The following is a 20,605-nucleotide window of genomic DNA, read 5'->3' as shown; positions in this document are numbered from 1 at the left end:
TTTTGGGCATTAGGTTTCTTCAAATATTTCATTTGTGGGTGCTCCCCCCACTTCCCAGCTTACAGTGTGGGTTGTATACTTGGACTTCAGGAAACTGGCATTCACTAGTATTGAAACGTGGCCTTGAGTAGAATCCGTCTGGTTTGTGCCACTGTATTCTAGTTATGTGTTTTGTCAGCGTTTCATTCCCATACTAATTTTGTGAATGGACACCTTATGCATATTCATTTTTCCAAAAGCAGAGAAGTCAGCAAAGGAATACTTTGTAGGAGTAGTCACAGTTAAGTGTTTCTGCTGTATTTTGTTTTGGCTGTAAATGTGTGTTAGTTCTAAAAGTCAGTAAGTGGGGGGTACTTGTGCATGGCTTCTTCAGCCCAAGAAAGTAACTTACTTTGAACATGTGATTGTCAGTCCAGAATATGGCTGTTCACTATCTCCAGGAAAAGCTGATGAAGGCTTTGCTGCCTCAGCTGGTCTTAGGAGTGTGAATCACACGTGGCCTGCTGCACTTCTAGTGACGGAAGCGCCCGATGCTTGAATGTAACTCAGGCGGGTTGACACACACTTGTTATGAATCAGGCTGTGATGATTGGCGCAGGGGTACGGACCTCAGCTGAGTCATGGGAGCTGAGTGTATGTGTTTCTCCTTTGTCCTGCATGTGGCAGGATAACGGCGAGCACTTACATGAGACTGATGCCTTAATCTGAGCCTGCTCTTCATGACGTAGCTTTAGGACACACTGAACTCATATTGGATTGTGAGAGAGTAAGGAGATCGCACTCAGTTGCATCCCTCTCTTCCAGCTGCCCACGGGATGTACTCCCTCCCTCGGAGGACTGAGGCGGTGCTCTACAGGGGATATACCCCAGCAGCTCTCCACACTGGCAGCAGAGCGGGATCGCCTGTGACACTTGCAGTGTCCACATAGGAGGTTTGGGAGGAGAGGGTTGACGCATCTGAGGTGATTGTGATGTAAACACAGGAGTGGGAGCCAGTGGAGCTCACAGATGTGCGTCTTCAGGAGCTTCCCCTGTAGTGAGGAAGGACGCTTAGTCTCTGAGTCCAGGAGAGCAGCTACGGTCGTTTGATTGCCTTCTCTTCTATGAATAGTCATAATCTTCCTCCTATCTCATCTTGAACAGGAAAATGTTGGAGCTTTTCAGGAAGCATAATAAGATCCCGAGGTACGTTGGAGGTAACAGACCTGCCAGAATATATCCGGGAATTAGCTGCATGGGCTAAACTCTTACGGTGGGGTGATTGGAATTTCTTCACGTACCCTAGCCATAGTGTATTGGGCGTTCGTCTGACAGGCGAGCAGATGCACGGTTTCTCCCACCATCTAGGGCATCCTGAGGCAAGCGGTTTTTCATCTGTCCTCAGGGATCGCAGCACACGGGAATAGATCCTCAGTGAGGGCATGTTCAGCCAATGTCCATTCTCTCTGGCCCAGTTAGACTTCGTGTAACATTGCCTCCAGAGCTACTGTTGAGGATTTTATGACTGAACTTTATAAAATGCTCGATTTTGCATGTAAATCTTTGACTGAAGAGATTGAGGGGTTTAGTTGGGGACTGTTGACATGTTGCCTTTCTTTTACAGGAATGAGTTGCTGAATGAGTTTATGGACAGTGCAAAAGCATCCAGTAGCCCTGACAAGGCCATGGAGGTAGTGAAGCTGGCGAGTGCCTTCAGCTTACCTATTTGTGAGAGCCTCACCCAGAGAGTGACGGCTGACTTCGCAGTCAGCCAGGAGCAGAAGTAAGTGGGTCCTGTAATGTCACCATGAGAGAAAGTAGAAAAATGGAGCAGACCTTTCGTCCGTCTTCTTTCTAACCTCTGAATTTTCTTCTTTCTTTGCAAAAAGTCAAGGTGTATTGATTTAACAATTTCATTTGTCATCCAAGTCGAGGAGGCCTGTAGATTTGGCCGTTGGAACCTTCTCCTTTGTAAATATAGTTTGTGCAGCTGCAGTCTCCCCTCCCCCAGAACGAGCTGCAGTGTAACGCTCCTGTTCATTTTCCTTACAGGGAAGCCCTGGGAAACCTAACTGCATTGACCAGTGACAGTGACAGCGACAGTGACAGTGACATCAGCGAAGGCAAATAGAAGTGGTGGATCAGGAGCAGCTGTGGCCTAGCATAGCTGCTGTAATTACACTTGAGAACTGAGACGTTCATATTTAACCATGATACGAAGAAAACATGACAGTAATACAGATTTGGTGAACTTTGAAGTACAGTTGAATACAGCACTGACTTATTTAGGTTAAATTCCTAATTTGATACTTTGTAAACCATCCATTCAGGGTTTATTGTTGAAAACAGAAGCAGCACTACTGTTTTCATTTCCTTAGACACACGTTGTGAGGTACATAGCTCCCGATTTCGGCATAAGCTCTGCACACCTGCAGTGTTCGTCAGCCGACGTCACGCTCTGTGGTCACTGGTTTGCCCTCCCCTTGTGGAGCTCAGCCTTCATTGGGTGATGCTGTGATGCGGGTACTTCTTGATCTTAGAGAAGGCGTCTAAAGGAAGTTGTCATACAATTACATCACAGTTGATAATGGGTCAGTAGTACCCCAATTTCAGGGATATTTAGATGTAAAAAATTGTGCATCTTAGAATTGATTAAATGACAACGGCAGAAGTTTAGGCTGCACAGCTGGGAAAATGAAGACTGTAAATAAACATGTAACTACTGTACATGTGTAGGCATTTATGTTGTCTTTATATAGCCTTTGCCATAGTCCTCCCACTAGACGTGGGGCTTGCACAAGAGCGTTTCGTCTTCTCCTTTCTCTCCCCCTATTTTGTGTGTGCTGGCACCTTCTTTAGTTGTGCTGTACTTAGTGTGGTCTCACTGAGGGCTTGTGGTGACGTAATGATTGAAATGTCTTGTTACAATTGTGCATTGCTGGTAATCAAGTTGGTCAAGAACCTGTACTTCTAGCATTTCTCTCTTAACCACTATGGCTTTCAGATAATATTGGAAGCTAACAGGAATTTGAGAGGTTTGCAGAAGCGTTTTGACCTTCACAAGGGCTTCTCCCACAGGCTGTTTTGCTCGTATCTAATTCCCAGATTTACTGAGGCACCCCATGAGTCCTCACAGAGGAGCAACCTCATCCTTAGCCTGCCGGGGTTGACGTTTATGGGCTGCTAGTGTATTGTATTGATGTCTGCTCCCATCTCCATTTACCATTCTCTCTAGTCTGGAACCCAGTGATACATCTTCAGAAACCTAAGTATCAGTGCACGTTCTCTCCCAGAATGTCCAAGTTTGACATCTAATTGACGGACAAAGACGGGGGGAAATGACAGTAGTCAGCTACTTAAACATTCATGTACATTGCGCCATTAGCCTCTTGACATATCAGAGCAAATGAGCAGAAAGGTCAGATAGAGCAGGTTAGCCTCTGATCTTGGTTTACAACTTCCAAGGAGAACCTGGCTGCCTGGGAGCTTCTGTTAACTCAGCCCTTTCTTTCCCCGGTTCATCGACACCTGCAAATGCCTGAATCTCTGCGAGAACTCCCTCAGTGCAATCCTGCTAATTGTGGTAACTTCTCCCCTTGCCAGGTGCTAGCTGAATCCTCACCATAATGCTTTGCTGCTATAAAGTTGATGGGAAAGTCCATCTGGACGATGTCATGTGAGTCTAGTGGACTTGCAAAGTGGGTGATGTGTAGCTCAGTGGTTTTAACTGTTACGGATATTCCAGACCCCCACTCTGGGCAAATAACTGCTTTGAACTTTTTGGGGGAAAAATTAAGGCCTATAGGATTGGTCTCCATTCTTATTGTTAAATGTTGATTTCACTAACTGGTGAAATAGTAGCCTCTGATAGTAAAAGATGTTCTCTTTTTCTATGCCAAAGTAACCTACCAATTTTTGCTTTTGGTCCTGGGTCTCCCCTTAATTGCTGTCTCTACTTGCTCTACCACTGTCTCTGCACTTCAATACAACTCAAAAACTGCATTCCTAAATGGCAGTTACAAAAATGAGGGGCTTCTTGGTGAAGTAGAACATTTCATTTTTAAGACCACTCTTACGGAACAGTCTCAACATCTCAGTTGATGTTTATATAGGAGAAATTTCTATTTACAATACAGAACTCAGTTTAACATTTTAAACAAAATGATATGAGGAAAAAGGTTTATAACTCAATACAATTAGGACCAAATCAAGTTTGAAAAGCTTCACAGCATTAAAAGGGGATATGCTGCTTTAATGATGCCAGAGCTGAGAGGCATCAGCATTAATCGTATATAAAGCAACTATGTTAAAATAAAAATCTGAAAACAGCCTTTTGGAAATTGGGAACTGAGGGTAGTGAAACTACCTGTGAGTAGCTTATATAGAAAAGGAAAAGAAGAAACCAAACAGAAGAGCAAATGGGAGTCAGGACTCACGGAATGGGAACGGTAAAGGGAGGTGTCTTAATGTATGTGGGATGAACTTGAGTGTTGTCTCAGTTAGATTACCGATGTGTGGAAATTGGAAACTAGCAGATTTTGGTTCAACAGGATGTATGAGGACTCTAGCAATAAAAGGACTGTCTTATATCTGTCAGTCTGCAGGGTCTGAAATCAGTTTTTGTGGGTGATGAATATTTTAATGAAATGGATTAGAAAATTTAAGTACGTCGCATGCAGTAAAGTTTTGTGGTGCGTTTTTTACAGTGCCATAAATAAAGATATACATGCATATATGTACCAGATCATGATATAAATTATTTTACTGCTCGTCATGGTCAAAGAAGTTTGAGAGACACTGAAATAGGATATGCTCCGAGACAGCAGTCACTAGGAGTATGGATGGGCAGGGCACGTTTTAGAGTCAGAGACAGTGGCATTTAGCAGAGAAAAGAGTCTCTGGGTTGGTTGCTAGAAGGCAGTGTGCTGGGATATGATCAGATGTAAGTACACAACGCCTGGGCAGTGAAGGAACCTCTAGCCTGGCCCCGAAAGGAGCCTGTCCTGTAAAAGAATGTTGTCCAGCCAACCTGCACAGCCGTGGACTTTGTAGAAGATTCAGAAGGACCACTGGAGATCAAGCCCAGAAGTTTCCAGAGCTAAGCAAGAGTTTAGACTTGAAAACTAAGAATGTCCAAGAGGAGTAAAGGTCATGATAAAATTTATTCCCAGGGAAATCTAAGCTTTGCCACCAATACCAGAGCACTCTGTCCCCACAATAATGCACTGGCCCTTGCCTCCATCGCTCCAGAGCCCCTTCCTCTTCCTGAAAACCCCAGGGCATTGTCCACACAGCTAGATCAGACTAACAAGCCAGTGGGACCACGTCACCTCCTCACATGGGCAGAGTGGCCAGGTACTGCTCCTCCCCACTCCCGACCCTTTGGTTTCTCATGCTCCCCTGCCAACCTCAGGGTCCCCAAGGCCCCTAACGGCAGCAACGGAAAGGAAACCAGGGAAGCTTAGCCTTGTTTCGGGAAAATGGTAACCAGTGGAGCTGATGAAGAGTGATTTGTCTGATATTTAATCCTTTTTATTTCCCTTTTAACTCAAATTATCTGTCCTGCACTCAGTACAAGCAAGTTACTTTAGAACTGGTGGGACAACTCCTTTGGGACTTGGAGACTGCTTTTATCCAGAACCTGCTAAGAGCAGAGGATTTAATACTAAGGACTACAGAAGGAGTATGCCTTAAAAAAAAGACTAAAGTTACATTTTAGTTTGTTACATTACTGATTTTGAAACTTCAGACATTTTGCAAAGATCAGAATTTTAATAAATCTGGAGTTTAAAACGTTGAGGCATACTGTCTACAGCACTCAGGAGGCAAGAAGGTAACCCAATTAAAGGCTAAAACAGATTGAGACAACGAAAGGAAAGGAAGTGGCAGAGGTGTAACATGACTTGCAGGTTAAATGCAGACGTGCTGTGAAGCTGCCCCGCCCTAAGTGCCCGGGGCTGTGTCCACCGTCCCCCAACCTTGCTCCTTTGGACTCCACCTCCTGGAAGTAGAACTGAGAAGTGATGAAAAGGCTCTTTAGGCCCAAATAAAGGCCGTTTTCACTTGAAGGGTTGTTGAGTGACATCTCAGGAAGATGGATTTTACTAGGCATGAGGAAGGAAGATCAAGGCCGGGCCAAGCAGAGACCCCTTTTCAACATCAGCCTGTTTCCACTATGTAGTGGGGGTGGGGCGGTTTGCTAAAGCATCTACTACAGTTTGAAAGCCAGTGGTCTTCGTGATTTTGACTTACAGAGCTAAACTAAACCACTCAGGATTGCTTGCTGCTTGTGAGCTCAGATAATCATACCTGAAGGAAGTTACTCCTAGACTCCTAGAGAAATTTAGATTTCCTTATAAACTGTAATACTTTACGTATTTCATGAGTAAAATAAAACTTACAAGCAATTCTCATTTGACAAATAGGTAAGTAGTCAGCTTTGCAAGTTAATGCATTTTGCAACTTCATGGCCATTGCAAAGGGGAAGAACGGATGAACTTAGGGCAGCCCCATTATCTTCCAGAAAAAACTTAATAGCCCACAGTTGTCGAGTGACTCTACCTGCAGAAGTTAAGGACATTACACAAAGCATGTGTTCTAGTCAGAGAAACTAGATGTATCTTACTGAATTAAAAATCCCCCAGCCCAAAGGCCAAGCAGTTAAGCTCACCTGCTCCGCTTCAGCAGCCTGGGGCTCACCAGTTCATATCCTGGGCACAGCCTGCACACCGTTCATCAAGCCATGGTGTGGCAGCATCCCACACAGAAGAACTCGAATGACTTACAACTACGTCCTGGGGGCTTTGGGGAGAGGAAAAAAATAGGACTGGCAACAGATATTAGCTCAGGGCCAATCTTCCTCACCCCAAAAAAAGCATTAAAAAAATCCCTTTAGGGGATTCCTTTAGGAGGAACATAAGGAATATTAACAACAACAACTCAGGCCAAGATGGATCAATGGATGCCCAAATCAAAGAACAAGGTCAAGTGCCATGCAGGCTTGAATGTGACAGTCCAAATTCAGGGGCTAGCATACTGCTGCAGAAAAATAAAACAGAGCTCCCTCCACTTTTTTCATGATTTGCAGATACATGGCTCAGATAAAAGTGCCTTCTCAATAATCTCTGTGAATACATAAACCCCAACAAAAAATAATTTTGAAGAAAAAGTATTTTCATGGAGTAAAAAATGAATTTGCTAATGTTTACCCAATATGACAATTGTCCTAATCTTCAGATAAGTGAACCAAGAAAGTAAATTCTCTGGGTTTTATGGCAGTCCAGTTCAAATATACCACAAAATTATTGAACCTTTTTAAGATTCCAGGTTCACCACCCCAACGTCAATAAAGAAATTCACAGAGAAGGTACCAGAAAGGAGTAAGGTCAATACCAGTGTCTCAGAACTGTGAGCTGTGACCCGTTTTGAGGACTGTTTAGTTAATTTGTGGGTAGAGACCAACATTTTTTTTTAATCCCGCAGACAAGCAAACAGTGCATCACAAGTAGAAAGGGGGAAGCAGTGTTTCAAGAAGCTCAAAGAAAAAAAAAAAAAAACATATATATATATATATATATATGCACACGCGGTGGCGGGGGGGGGCAGGGTGTCTTGTGGTAGCAATCAAAAAAGTTTGGGATACGGACTATTTCTAGTGCCTTTCAATCAGTAGGCTGATACATCTACAATTATACTGGCATTTGGGCTTGTACATCACTTTTGAGTTTGACCAGTAGGAATCAGTTCACCAGAACCTTAAAAGCCAAGAACAGGCCTTGGATTTCTGGGACCCAGTTCATACACACAACGAATCAGAAATGGTACTTTTTGAAAAGGGATAAGCTACTCGGTTTTCATTTTTTTGTTTTATTCAGTTTGCTCCAAGGGCAAAATCAATAATAACAGGGATCACAAACATTATTTTGATTGGCTCACAAGCCTGATCAGTAAAACCTGAAAAACGGAAAATGTTACACAAGTTGCAAAGAAAGTATTCCTGGAGTTCACTGACATGATAGCAAGTGGAAATAATATAAATGCAACAGGTGTTAACATTTAGAACAGTACTTGTAACCTGCTCATTTCTAGACAATTCTGGGACCCTGCTGCAAACCCTCCATGTATTACTGATTTCCTTGACATGAAATACGACTTTACAAAACTCTTCCTAGACCTTACTCTTGCTGCACTTGAGTGGTTCCTATTCCTACGGCGCTGGCGTATGCTGTCAGGATGTCCACTATCTGTTTAGTTTCTAGGGTCATCCGGGCTTCCTTCAGCCAGTCCTGTGCCACTCGTCTGGACTCTCCTTTCAGCTGATTGACAAACTTTGCTGCCAGCTCCAAATCACCATGCTCAATGCAGTAAGAGGCATATGACAGTAATTTAAATGTGTTTATATCCTCAGGGCAGAGCTCGGCCGGTGGCTTCAGTTGCTGAGGTGGGAATAGGAGCAGGGACTGCAAGTAGGAGAGGAAGTATTGGTACAAGCTATTTCTGGTTTCATCAATCATTGCTACCCTTCGGGCCAGTTTCTGGACAGCATAGAAACGGACTCTAAGGGTCTCTTCACTGTACACCCCACGGGTCAGGGACTCTGGAGGAATGGCTGCAGTTAAAGCCTGGGCGAATTCACTATCAGAACAGCTGGCTTTGATGGCCTCAACTGCGCTACCCAGCGGAACAGTGGGCAGGTCCGCAGACGCCGTCTTCATGCTGTACTTCAATGCCTCCACCGAAAGCCAGAGTTGGTGGGCTTTTCTAGCCTCCTCTTCAGCAACTGCATGACCTATTAAAAAAAAAGGCAAAGAAAAACATTTATCTCTCTACCTGACCACATGTCCTTCTCATACATCCAGAGAACTGATGTACCTTCACTAAGGTAAATCCACCCATGTGGGAGATGGGGCCCAAGAGAACCTCTTCCAACCTCATTCCCACTTATTCCTCATGTGTTCTTTCCTAGCTGGCCTCTTCCTGAGGCAACAAGGCATGACATAATTTGATGAGGAGTTGTTCTTAATAAGCCATGGAGAAAACTGGGAGGATGTATGTGCAGAAGCACAACTGAGTCTCCCTGCTCTTCCTATGACAGTAAGGACAATGCATGGTATCTAATCCAGATAGATTTATCTTTAGAAATATCTGAGAAAGAAACATGACACTTAAATTCAACTAAAACTTATGCCAAGGCCATCAGAAACTTCCTGCAAAGGAATGGGAGACTTCAAATAAACTTAATGCACTACTGGATCTTGAAACTTCATGAGTACTTAGCTTATCTTTATTATCTGACAAAAAAGATTCCACACATCCCAAAGAAACCATTTTATCAACATTCTGTCAGGACATTGCCCTTTCAATGGGGCACCTGGAGGCATCACCATAACCATGGTCCATCTGGTGGGTGCAATCAGCAAATCACCAGCCTTCAGATAACCCTCCAACAAGAGGGCTGGAGACAGGTCAGCAGGGCCTGGAGGGCATGCATGGAGCCACACCAACCTTTTTCTCCATTCAGGGCACATGAAACATAACCAAACTGTGCTGGGTAAACTGCCTTGTAAATGGTGATCTCATGACTGTCACATAAGGAGTAAAACTTCAAGTTATTTAGATTTAATTTTTAGTTGTTTTTAATTTCCTCTCACAACTTTCTATGTTCCAAACTTATCAAATCTGGGGCTGATTTTCTAAGAAATGAACCAATTTATTGGAGTGACTTCAGCATCTTTATGCCCTAATGTCAATGCATGTATCCCATTATCCTTGTAACAAGAAATTATCCTAAGAAGTTGGACTGAATAAAATTATCTGTAAGAAGTCGATGTGCTCACTCTGAACGGCCTGTTCGATTCCTCTCAGTCTGGCATAGGCAGTGTTTATATCCAGAGTAAAGTTGTCGACTTGCTCTTGACTGAGCCGACGAAACTGTAATTCTTGTTCAGCGAGTTTCTCAGACAGGTCCTGAAATAAAATAAAGAGTGTACAAAAACAAGTGATGCTACCTCAGCGCATGCCACTTATCGAGACACTCAGTCTTCCAGCAACTGCTACCTCTAAAAGCTAACAGGGCCTTTAAAATCTCAAAACTATTGTCATGAAATTCCCATAAACATGTAAGGCTTCAAAAATTTCCTACAACTTCTATTTGATGTATAATTTTCTACAAATTTACTGATGGAACCTAATATTAGAGGAAGCAGACCAGGAGAAGAAAGAAGGCTACTAAAATGAGAAAATGCCAACTTTAGAAAGTAAAATAACTGCACTGCCACCCAAACATAATAATTAGATTAACTTTTATTCAATAGCCCTATTTAAGAGCTTATTATTCATTTTTCTCAGAAGAATATCCATCAAGTAGAATTCAGAGCAAAATAACTTCTCACAGTGGTATGAATTTCAATTTTGTGGAAGATTTCCTTACGTGGAACACCTCGTTCCTTTCTTGTGAGACAAAATAATCAGTTAATATAAATGACTTGCTGAGTAGAAACTATGATTAAAGGTATCCTGATGACTTCTGTGATTTCCAATCTTAACCTCTCTGGGAAGTTTCCTCAGATATAAAAATCTGAGAACTACCACATGACCCACGGGACTTTGTGAAGATAACACATGTCAAGTATTATTATCTGCATTCCTGAAGCCACTCTACCAACCCTCCTTGAAGCTCTGAATGCTCCACATGACTAGGACGTAGATACAGAACACATCTGATCAGTAACACACAGGTTCACCTTTATGTAAAAAGGAGCAGTTCTGCAAACAGATAAAAGCCCCACTCCACCCAGGCTGGGTACCACAGGAATCCTTCCCCGTTACTCCACGTCCTCAGGGGAAATGACATACAGAGAACGTTAAAAGGAAGGGAGAGCGAGTTAATGTAAAGGGGAAAAGGAGGTTGAAGGGGAGTCGGTGCTTTACGACAGGTCCTCACCTGTTCAAATTCATATTTCAGCTCCTGCTCTTGTACCCTAAGGACATCTCGTAAGTGATCAGTGTGAGCAGCAGCCTGTCGGCGAAGCTGGGTTCTCATTTCATTCTCCATGGCATCTCTGACTTCTTCTACCTGCAAAACCAAACACAATAATGATGAGTTCTCAATTCTCCACATATACTTTTTGAAAAAGAGAAAGACTAGTGACAACAATGATAGCAGCTTCCCTGTCCTGAACCCTCATGATGTGCCATGCGTGTGTACACATTCTTTACTTCTAATTCTCATATGCATCAGAAAGCGGAACGTTGGAAGGCAACTCAAACAAGGTCACACAGCTGTGGCAAAAACTGGATTTCAAATAAGGTCTCTCTGCCCTCAAATTTGTGTTCTTCCATATCACCAGGCTGCCTCCTTATAATTTCCCAAATCACACACTCCCTTGAGAATTAACAAATCTCAGATCATGGGGGAAAAAAAACCTACAAAGACGGGATGAAACACAGCTTCACTACACCAGCTCTGTGACCTTGGAGAAATTATTTTCTCAAGTCTCCATTTTCTCATCTGTGAATAATAATGCCTACTGTGAAGAACTGTTAAGAAATAAGTATCTGGCAATTACTGAATACAATTTCTTCTAAACAAAGAAAACTGCTTACTTTAATATCAATGTAGATGCATCACAGGCCAAATGAAACCAAAATATGAAAAGCCTATCATGTCTTGCTTACACTTGGCCATGGGTCATACTGCAAATTATTTAACATTGATGACCTGGAATTCATGACTGACTTCTTCTCAGAAACAATATAATGAATGAATCCATTCAGTCAGTGCATAAATATTTATGAAGTGCCAGCCCTGTGCCAGACAGTGCCTACCACACGCTCAGAGGCAAGCGCTCAAGGCAGACAAACTTCTCACTCCATGTGGCGTACTTTCCAGTGAAGGAATGAGACAGTAAACAAGTAAACAAAGCACACATCTCAGATTGTGATACTTGTTTTTACAAGAATAGGCCAATATGAGAGAAAGTAATACAGAGGCTCTACCTTACATTGAAGGGACGGGAAAAGCTGGGCTGTGAAGGTGACATTCAAGCTTACAATCAAGGTTTCAAGAGATGAGCCAGAACAACGTACTGGGCAGAGGAAAGACTTCCCACGGCAAGAGATGCAGTCAAGGAATCAAAAAAGAAAGAAAGAAAAAAAGAAAAATCCCAGGCACCTGGCTCAGCAAGCAGGAATGAGAGCAAGGCCTTTCTGGCACAGGTTAAGGATCTGGATTTTATGTTAAATGCAGCAGGCAGTCAGCGGAGGACTTTCAGCAGCCTGTGTCTGATCAGAGTATGTTTTATAGGGACCACTTGCCTGTGTAAACAGACATAGAAAGACGGGTATGAAAACAGGGAAGCTGTTAAGATGATACTCAGGACTAAGGTGGTGGTAAGGGAGAAAGAGAAAAATGGACAGATCTGAGATTTACTTTGGATACAGAACTGGTAGGATCTGTCAATGGACTGGATGTGAAAGTTGATGGAGAAACAACGAAGCATGATTTCTGGCTTGAGCAACTGGGTACATGGAGGTTTAGAGAGAAACGAGCTGAGGGGCTGGGAGACAGGTTGGAGAGAATCAAGAAGTTTGTTTTGAACATGTGGAGTATGAAACAACTACTGAAATCCAGCTGGAGACATCAAGTCTGGCCAGGAACCTGAAGCCAGAGCAGAGGTCAGAGCTAGCAATATTAATGTCTCAGTGACAGACAGTATTTAAACTTCAAGGCGACAGGACTAGACGACAACACGTGGAGACAGTTTAGATGGATAAAAGGTTTCAGAACCAATGCCAGTGCATGCCAATTCTTGAGGCTGAGCAAAGAAGGAGCCCAAGGAGTGGGAGCAAGGTGAGAGAAAGGCCAGAAGAGTGTGGTATCTGGCAGCCTATGGAAGGAAGAGCTTCAAGGAGCCACCCAGTAGTGTAGTGATTAAGTTTGCGCTCTCCGCTTTGGCGGCCCAGGGTACACTGGTTTGAATCCTAGGCACGGACCTACACACCACTCATCAAGCCACACTGTGGTGGCATCCCACATACAAAACAGAGAAACACTGGCACAGATGTTAGCTCAGTGACAATCTTCCTCAAGCAAAGAAAGGAAGATTGGCAACAGATGTTAGCTCAGGGCCAATCTTCCTCACCAAAAAAAAAGAGCTTCAATGAGGAAAGAGTGGTCAACTGCGCAGCTGAGAGGACACGAAGAGTAGTCAGGTTCCCAAATCGGCCTGTAGACACCTATCTAACACACGATGATGAGGATGAAAATCCACTCTTAACCACCAATTACTTAAAAACACGAGTGGAGAAAAATAACCTCAGAATCCAAAAGAGATTCTTTCAGCACTGCTTTAGGGGACAGAGGCTCCGCTGGGAAAAGATAAACTAGATAATCCTGGAAACTAGCAGCTTGTTACTTTCTCACACTTCAGGATCTGCTCAACATACAGGAACTCTGCTAGATCAGTCCTTCTCTAGAAGTTCCGACTAGAACAAGGGCCAAAGCTCCATTCAACAGGTGGGTCGGCATGACTTACATCTAGCATTTTTAAAGTCGGTGACTGCTGGTATTATCTCTAGAAGTAGATAATCAAGTTAGATTCACTTTAAACATCAGGCAATTGTTCTCATTTCTTCTACCTTTCTGTCCTGTTCAGCCTGTATCTCACTTCTGTGATGTTCTAATGCTTTTGCCACTGCAGAGTCAAATGCCCGCTTTTCTTCCAGCTTTTGTTTTTCCAAGGCTAATGCAATGTGCTGCTTCTCTGTGGCTTTCTGTTCTGCTAGCTCTCTGTTGAGCTGGTCAATGCGGCGATGTGCGTGAGCAATCAGGGAGTTCAGATCATCGGTAGACAGCTTGTCAGCTACACAGAGAGCCACATTAAAGTGTTAATGATTTCACCAAAATCATATATCTACAAGGTTCAACTGATTGCAGTTTAATTGTAACAGCTGTAAAGAAAAGCAAAGAGCAGCTAACATTTGAAAAGATATCTGAATTCTCCTGTGCAATCAGAAATTCATAGCTTGTGTCCAACAACTAAGGCACTTTCAAAGCCAAGCAAAGTAATTTAGGTAGGCCTTCAAGTATATAATCAGTTCTTTTCCAGGAACCCAATTTCATGCTTCCAATCTGAACTAATTATAAATTAGCTTTATAACTCATCATAATTTTGCCTCTGAAGACAAAGCTTACATATACAATCACTTCTATATTTTCTTTCATGCATAACTACAATTAGTCATAACAGGCATCCAATTAAGATTCTTTCTGCTAAGACTCTAATCAAATTCAAATTCTCTCCAACTTTTCCCTAAAGGGTTTTTGTATCTTTTCTTAAACAGATGATATTATCTACAATAGTGATCTGCAACCAGAACTGTCCATCGTCATCATTTATAGAGCTTTTTAAAATATTCATGCCCAAAGAGTCTGATTTAGGCTTCCACACTTTTTTTTTCAAATTTCACACTCCAAAAGTGTCCTGATATATTACCACAGGTTAAGAATTATGGCTCTAACAGCAAAATACAGAATGTGGGAAATACTATATGATAAATGACTCAATTCCACAATAAATAGGTTGAAAAGCAAAAAACAAAGTGGGGATAAGAAATTTACTGACTAAATTCAACATGTGTAACTCCACTGGATATTGATTCAAATAAAACAACTAAAAAAAATCATTCTATGAAGTGAGTGAGGATACTTGAACACTAAATAGCCAATTGATGACATTACAGTATTATTATTAAGAGTGATAATAGTATAGTGATTACATTTAAAAAACATGCTCAAAGTATTTACAGGTGAAAGAATATGATATTGGGATCTGCTTCAACATAAGCTGGGGGAATGAAGGAGACAAAACCAGCCATGTGTTGATAACTGTTGAAGTTGGGTGATAGGTCCACACTTCATTATAATTTTCTTCCTACTTGTTAATGTTTGAAATTTTACAAAATATACACATATCACACATCTACAGGTTTCCAATCACTTGGTGAAACACTGTTGTTCCTGAGAGCACACAGATGACAAAAATATCCAAATCAGATTTATCATATGAACATAAGTCTACTTTCTATTATTTAGATGGTTTAGTATAAGAATTTCAGACAAAACAAAAAGACTTCAGTCTTTTAAGACTCAAAACATAAAATACTCATAATTACTTACCTAGGTCAGAAATACCTACAAAGGAAAAGAAGAACAGTTTGAAAAAGAGAACATACCTATTTTATTTCAGTTATTAATCATTAAATAGGCACATCTAAAAGGAAACAAGAAGGAACCAGATAGTAGCAGTAGAAAAAACATTTTAGTACTGGAAAGCAAAATGACAGAGTTTATTTCCTAAAATTTGAAAAGAACATTAAACAATAATATTAGAAAAATAAGAGAGTCATTGATATTAAGGATAGTTTTGGTTTCCAGGGACTCGTCTATTTTTTGCTAAAGCAATCAACTTAGCTTTTACATAGAAACTACAATTCTTGTTTACCCCCCATTTGCATTAGTTCATAGAGTATTTCCCTAAGTCACAGTCCTGACTATTCTAGGCCTCTCCTAACATTTCAAATATTTAAGAAATTAATCTTTCTTCTTTGGAAATTTGAAAACAGTGAATTCATATTAAATTTGTATTTAACCTGTGCAAATTAAACTAAGAACTACGATTGGCTGATTTGACAGTAAGGGAGAAAAAAAATAACATTCTGAGTAGTTGGATGATGCTGCCAACCATGATCACAAGCACCACCGAGCGAGCACCTGACAGGAGAGGGAAACCCCAGCTAGCCTCCTGCCCCTCAGTATGAGCTTCTTAACATCCTGGCAATGCTCCTGAGATTCAACAAGTTCAAAGACAAGTATTTTTCATCCAAAATCGCTCTAAAAGTCAACTACTTAATCTGGTATTTAACCAGAGCAAGGATCTGTCCCAATGTTGCAGGAAAAACTGGCAAAGATAGATAAGGTGAGAGAGAATGTCAGTCTCAACACCGCACATAAATATGGCTATATACACTACTCCATAAGCAATAAAGGAAATGTCCTCTGGAATAGTGACAATCTACAACTTGCACCCCATTCTCCCATCCTGGCAACACTCACATGCATGCTTCCCAATGGCTCCTCCTCCCTTCCCCCATGGTGGTATCTACTATCTGAATCTGGTATTTATCCTTCATTTTGTTATACTTTGCACATGTATGCATCCTTAACCAATATATAGTTTAGTTTTGCATGTTCTTAAGCTTCATGTAAGTGGTATCCTACCCTAGTATTCTTCTGCAACTTTCTGTTTTTCTTAACATTTATGTTTGGGAGATGTAGTTCTGGTTCATTCATTTGCACTGCCATATGTGAGGCACAGTTAGCTGTTTCTGATTCTTCTGCTCTTAACACAGTGCTGCTAAACATTTTTATGAGTCTCCCTGAGCACCGTGTGAGTTTTCTTGAGCACACACCAGGAGCTGAACTGCTGGACCAGGGAGTGTATACGTATACTGTCAACTTCATATAAGTTATGGTTCAACAAATCAACTGCTAAATGATTACCTCTAAGTTTCTTTCCTAGTCTTCATTTCCAGTGCCCCAGCATACACACTACGCAGCCCCTAGCACTTCGCCCTCAGATTACTCCAGCAGCTTTTAACTAGCTTCCTTGCCCTTGGGCATCCCTCCCTACACCCTCAATCTCGGATAAATTAATTTTCCTCCTTATTACAGTCACATCACTCCTCTTCTCAAAAGCCCAAAAGGGAGTCCTATGCTGCCAATACAAATCAATCAGGCAGAGAACACCGAGGCTAGTGGATGAGAATGAAATCCTGGCTCTATCCTCAACCTTGGGCAAGTTATTTAACCTCTGTGTTTCTCAGTTTTCTCATCTACAAAATGGGCATAATAACAAAACTTACCTCATAGGGCTGTTAGGAACTTTAAATAGGTTAATACATGTGAAATACTTAGGACACAGTGCTAGACATAAATAATGCCCAATAATGTTAGCTATTATTATATGTTTGACACTGCTCAGGTATGGAGAACACAGAAAAAGCATTAGATGAATTATCACCAGGACATTTATAACATAGGGAAATAAGACTAATAAGAGCAAAATAACTGATAACGCAAACCATTACCAATGAGTTTGGTATAGGTCTTGAATGCAGATTTCAGAGGCAGGGATATCTATTGAGGGCTGGGGTAAGCATGGAATAATTCACTATCTCCAGAGACACAAAAGTAATCAGCAACATTGGGAGGAAAACTGTGCTGTGGGCAGGGGTGGAAGGGAAACTTCACCAGATGCCATTTCTACAGGATACTTTCTACATGATACATTTCTGTAATGCCGGATTTCTCAACCTTGGTGCTACTGACATTCTGGGCCAGATAATTTTTCATTGTGAGGGGCTATCCTGTGCAATGTAGGATGTTAAGCAGCATCTCTGGCCTCTACTCTCGAGATGCCAATAGCAGCCCTCAACATGCCAATCAAAAATATCTCCAGACATTGCCATATGTCCCCCAGGAAGGCGGGCAGGCAAAAATGCCCTGGGTTGAGAATGACTGCTTCAATGTTTTCATGTTTTACAATGGACATTTTCAAAATCAGCAAAAGACTTTTTAAGAAGTGAAAACGTCAGAGGCTGGCATGAAAAAATTAGTAGGATTCAGCCTAGTGGAAAGACCAAAGACAAATATTTTAGATGAGAAAATGCAAATTCCTGGAGATGGCACTCATAACTCACTCTGCACAAGCAAAGCCTGTCCTGCCCTTTCAACCTTATTTCATCCAAACTAGACTCCCTACTACCTACCAGTGTCACATTTATGCCAAGGAGCTTACACCTAATGGATAGCGATACACAACAAACACAAAAACCAGTGAAAAAGAATTTCAAAGAGATAAAATAAAGTACTGTGGTGGAGTACTCATGGAGACGACGGTCAGGGAAGGTCTCTGGGGTAATAACACTAGCTGCGGCTGTAACCCCCATGAAGTCCAGCCACTGGGAAATTCTGGAGGGAAACGGTGCAGATGTGGCTTAACTATAAAGCCTGCTCAAGGCCAGACTGTCCACACTGCCTCTTTGCTAGCTGCTAATCAGATTAAACAACAATGTGCAAACAAGATTCACTGTTCCTGGTCTGAACTTTCTGTTTATATTTCTCCACTTTATCCTCTATTATAAGTCCTGCTTTTATTTTTTTTTGACAAGAGTCTGATATCTCCCTCTTAATTGAGTCAACTGCATTCAAAACACTAACTAAATGTCTGAGTTATTTTTTGACAGCCTTGACTCTACTTCGCCATTCTACCTTCTGGGCTGGCTATTATGCTTATAAAATTCCTGCACTGGTTTTTATTTCCTTAGCTCCTTAGACCAGCCATGGTTCCGTGACGCAAGCTTGACACCCTAAGCCCAGGGAGGCCTATAACACGAGTTCCGCAGACGCTCCCTGATGTTTCTAACAGACACTGGCATTTAAATAGTATTTTGATTTTACTGAGACTGGTAATCTCTGGTTCTTACTACCCTCACAGCACTGCAGGGAAGTGCAGCTCCCTGCACTCACACTGTGTCATTGCTTAACCATCAACATTCCCTTCAGGCTGAGCTATTTGCAAGTCAATAGCCACACAGCCGGTTCCTTGTCACTAGAGTCCCTAGGTGAGTTTTCAACTGCCGTATTGTCACAGAGCAGTCATAAAGTGTGCCTTAAGTAATTCATTATGAATATTTTTAAAGTAGCAAAGGTTTTAAAGATTTTTTTTCCTTTTTCTCCCCAAAGCCCCCTTGGTACATAGTTGTATATTCTTAGCTGTGGGTCCTTCTAATTGTGGCATGTGTGATGCCACCTCAGCATGGCCTGATGAGTGGTGCCACGTCCGCGCCCAGGATTCGGACTGGCGAAACCCTGGGATGCCGAAGCAGAACGCGTAAACCTAACCACTCGGCCATGGGGCCGGCCCCTGAAGTAGCAAAGGTTTTGAATAGTTTTACATATATGTAACTAATATTCCAATAAATTCAAGGTTATAATGTCGCTCTCACTCACTTGGATTCCAAATTTTTTTTTGAGTAGCAGAGACTAGAATGGAATCATAGATTATGGAATCAAACACTGGCTGAAACTAGTGTCCACCGTGGCTAAAACCATGGGTGTATTGTCACAGGTGTGTCACCTGTCACAGCTGTGACTGAAATAAAATGTTGAAAACACTGTACAGTACACCAAATGAGATATGCACGCCAGAGGGGTTTGGACTAGACGAAGTGGAATTGAAGTGAGTTTAGATTAGTTGTTAAGTTGTTAAAAAATGAAAAAAGAAAAGTACCAACATTCAGTTATACTTACTCATCCCTTTCCACCCAGGCAAGACTTCTGGAGTAATACTGTCCAGCTCTCGTTTAAAGTCATCCCGGGCTTGGACGACCAGCTCATGATACTGAGACACAACCTTAGCCTCCGACTGAGCCGCCTGGACCTGAACAAACACAAGAGGTATGTGGATAAGTGAACAAAGCCTACCATAAACATTCCAAAAATAGAAGCTATGTTCAGTTACTTATTGATGTTTGGTTGTAAATATGTAAACAATAAATCAGGAGAAATCTAAAGCTCAGAAAAAAGAACATAAGCCTTGTCTTGGTTTCCTTCTAATTCTATTCAAATATCACGGACAAGCCCTTTCCCATCTTACTGTGCCCTGTCCTGCTTCCTCTGGGCCACAGAAAACTACTCCTGCAGATCGCACAAGTGCAGACAGAAGATCTGCTACAAAGTGGAAGTTTCCCTGAGTGGCAACAACCACGACCCAAAATGCCATCCATTATAAAGAGCATCAACAATCCCCAACAATCCACTTTGTATCCAAGGCAAGTTTTTAAAATTAGTAGCAACTAAAATTCTTTGCAGGGGAAAAGGGAGAGAGATGGTAGGAATTTTATTGTTTCCCTAAATTCTTAAAATGCTTTGATTAAAGGACTATATTTACAAACAAAAAATACTTGTCAAAGACCTAAGAAACACACCTTTTGGACCACATTATCCAGATCAACGATCATGCTGTGAAGTTTCCCCTCTGCCGCAGTTATATGAGATTTGGCCCCCGCAATCTCTTCTTTCTTTGCATTTTCAATTATACTTTTCATCTTCTCTAACTCTTCTCTGGAAATCAATAAAACAATACAAAGATTTAGCATTATTCCTTGTCAACGTTATTAAAGAGTTTGAAGTCAATACAATGTATAATTGTTAAAAGTCTATGAAAAAACATAATTTGAAAAAAAATTACTCAATGCTTTTTCATAGTCAATAGGCAGGGAAGCCTCCTTGCCAACAAGTGAAAACACCATGGTCAGAAGCTAGATTTACCAGAGGGAACCAGAGAAGTAGCAGGGTGTCTAGGAAAAGACACAGGCTTCAGAACCGGGCAGACCTGCACCCAACTCCAGCTCAGCCTCTCCTCTGCTGCATACCCTGGTACAGGGCTTAGGGGTCATTCACAAGAAGTACCTGGCACAGTGCCTGCCACATCGAGAGCACTCAATAAATGGCAGCTTTTGCAAGGATTAGGCTGACTCCCCTGCCAATGAGAAAGAGCTTAAG

The 20,605-nt window shown here is 41.8% G+C and overlaps 2 protein-coding genes and 1 non-coding gene across 25 annotated transcripts in view; 2 read left to right on the top strand and 1 right to left on the bottom strand.

Annotated features, from left to right (window-relative positions):
• The window catches only part of PTCD3 (pentatricopeptide repeat domain 3), a 31,192-nt gene extending 28,486 nt beyond the window's left edge, over positions 1-2,706 (top strand). For 2 of the 4 annotated variants that reach the window (XR_011525923.1, XR_011525922.1), the window contains exons 22-24: positions 805-1,185; positions 1,604-1,762; positions 2,032-2,706. Coding sequence is in view for 2 of the 4 variants with exons in the window: in XM_070572190.1 (XP_070428291.1) it covers positions 1,144-1,185; positions 1,604-1,762; positions 2,032-2,110 (280 nt within the window). In the remaining 2 variants the exon portion in view is untranslated. The remainder of the gene's footprint in view (positions 1-804; positions 1,186-1,603; positions 1,763-2,031) is intronic. The other 2 variants (XM_070572190.1, XM_070572189.1) reach the window with 1 other exon arrangement.
• On the top strand, positions 577-713 carry LOC139075880 (small nucleolar RNA SNORD94). Its single transcript, XR_011526792.1, has one exon. It is a non-coding gene; the product is annotated as a small nucleolar RNA SNORD94 (small nucleolar RNA).
• A 5,123-nt stretch (positions 2,707-7,829) lies between the features above and the next one.
• Positions 7,830-20,605, bottom strand: part of IMMT (inner membrane mitochondrial protein) — a 50,656-nt gene continuing 37,880 nt past the window's right edge. For 9 of the 20 annotated variants that reach the window (XM_070572179.1, XM_070572169.1, XM_070572175.1 and 6 more), the window contains 7 exons: positions 20,029-20,164; positions 19,352-19,481; positions 15,158-15,172; positions 13,618-13,841; positions 10,922-11,053; positions 9,816-9,945; positions 7,830-8,767 (listed from right to left, as the gene is read on the bottom strand). In XM_070572179.1, coding sequence (XP_070428280.1) covers positions 8,154-8,767; positions 9,816-9,945; positions 10,922-11,053; positions 13,618-13,841; positions 15,158-15,172; positions 19,352-19,481; positions 20,029-20,164 — 1,381 coding nt within the window. In that variant the 3' untranslated portion in view covers positions 7,830-8,153. Of the gene's footprint in view, positions 8,768-9,815; positions 9,946-10,921; positions 11,054-13,617; positions 13,842-15,157; positions 15,173-19,331; positions 19,482-20,028; positions 20,165-20,605 lie in introns of all 20 variants that reach the window. The other 11 variants (XR_011525921.1, XR_011525920.1, XM_070572183.1 and 8 more) reach the window with 2 other exon arrangements.

This window comes from Equus przewalskii, chromosome 14 (genome assembly GCF_037783145.1).
Source record: "Equus przewalskii isolate Varuska chromosome 14, EquPr2, whole genome shotgun sequence".
Lineage (NCBI taxonomy): Eukaryota > Metazoa > Chordata > Mammalia > Perissodactyla > Equidae > Equus > Equus przewalskii.
The sequence above is the reverse complement of the archived record's forward strand: the minus strand, read 5'-3'. Positions and strand labels throughout refer to the sequence as shown.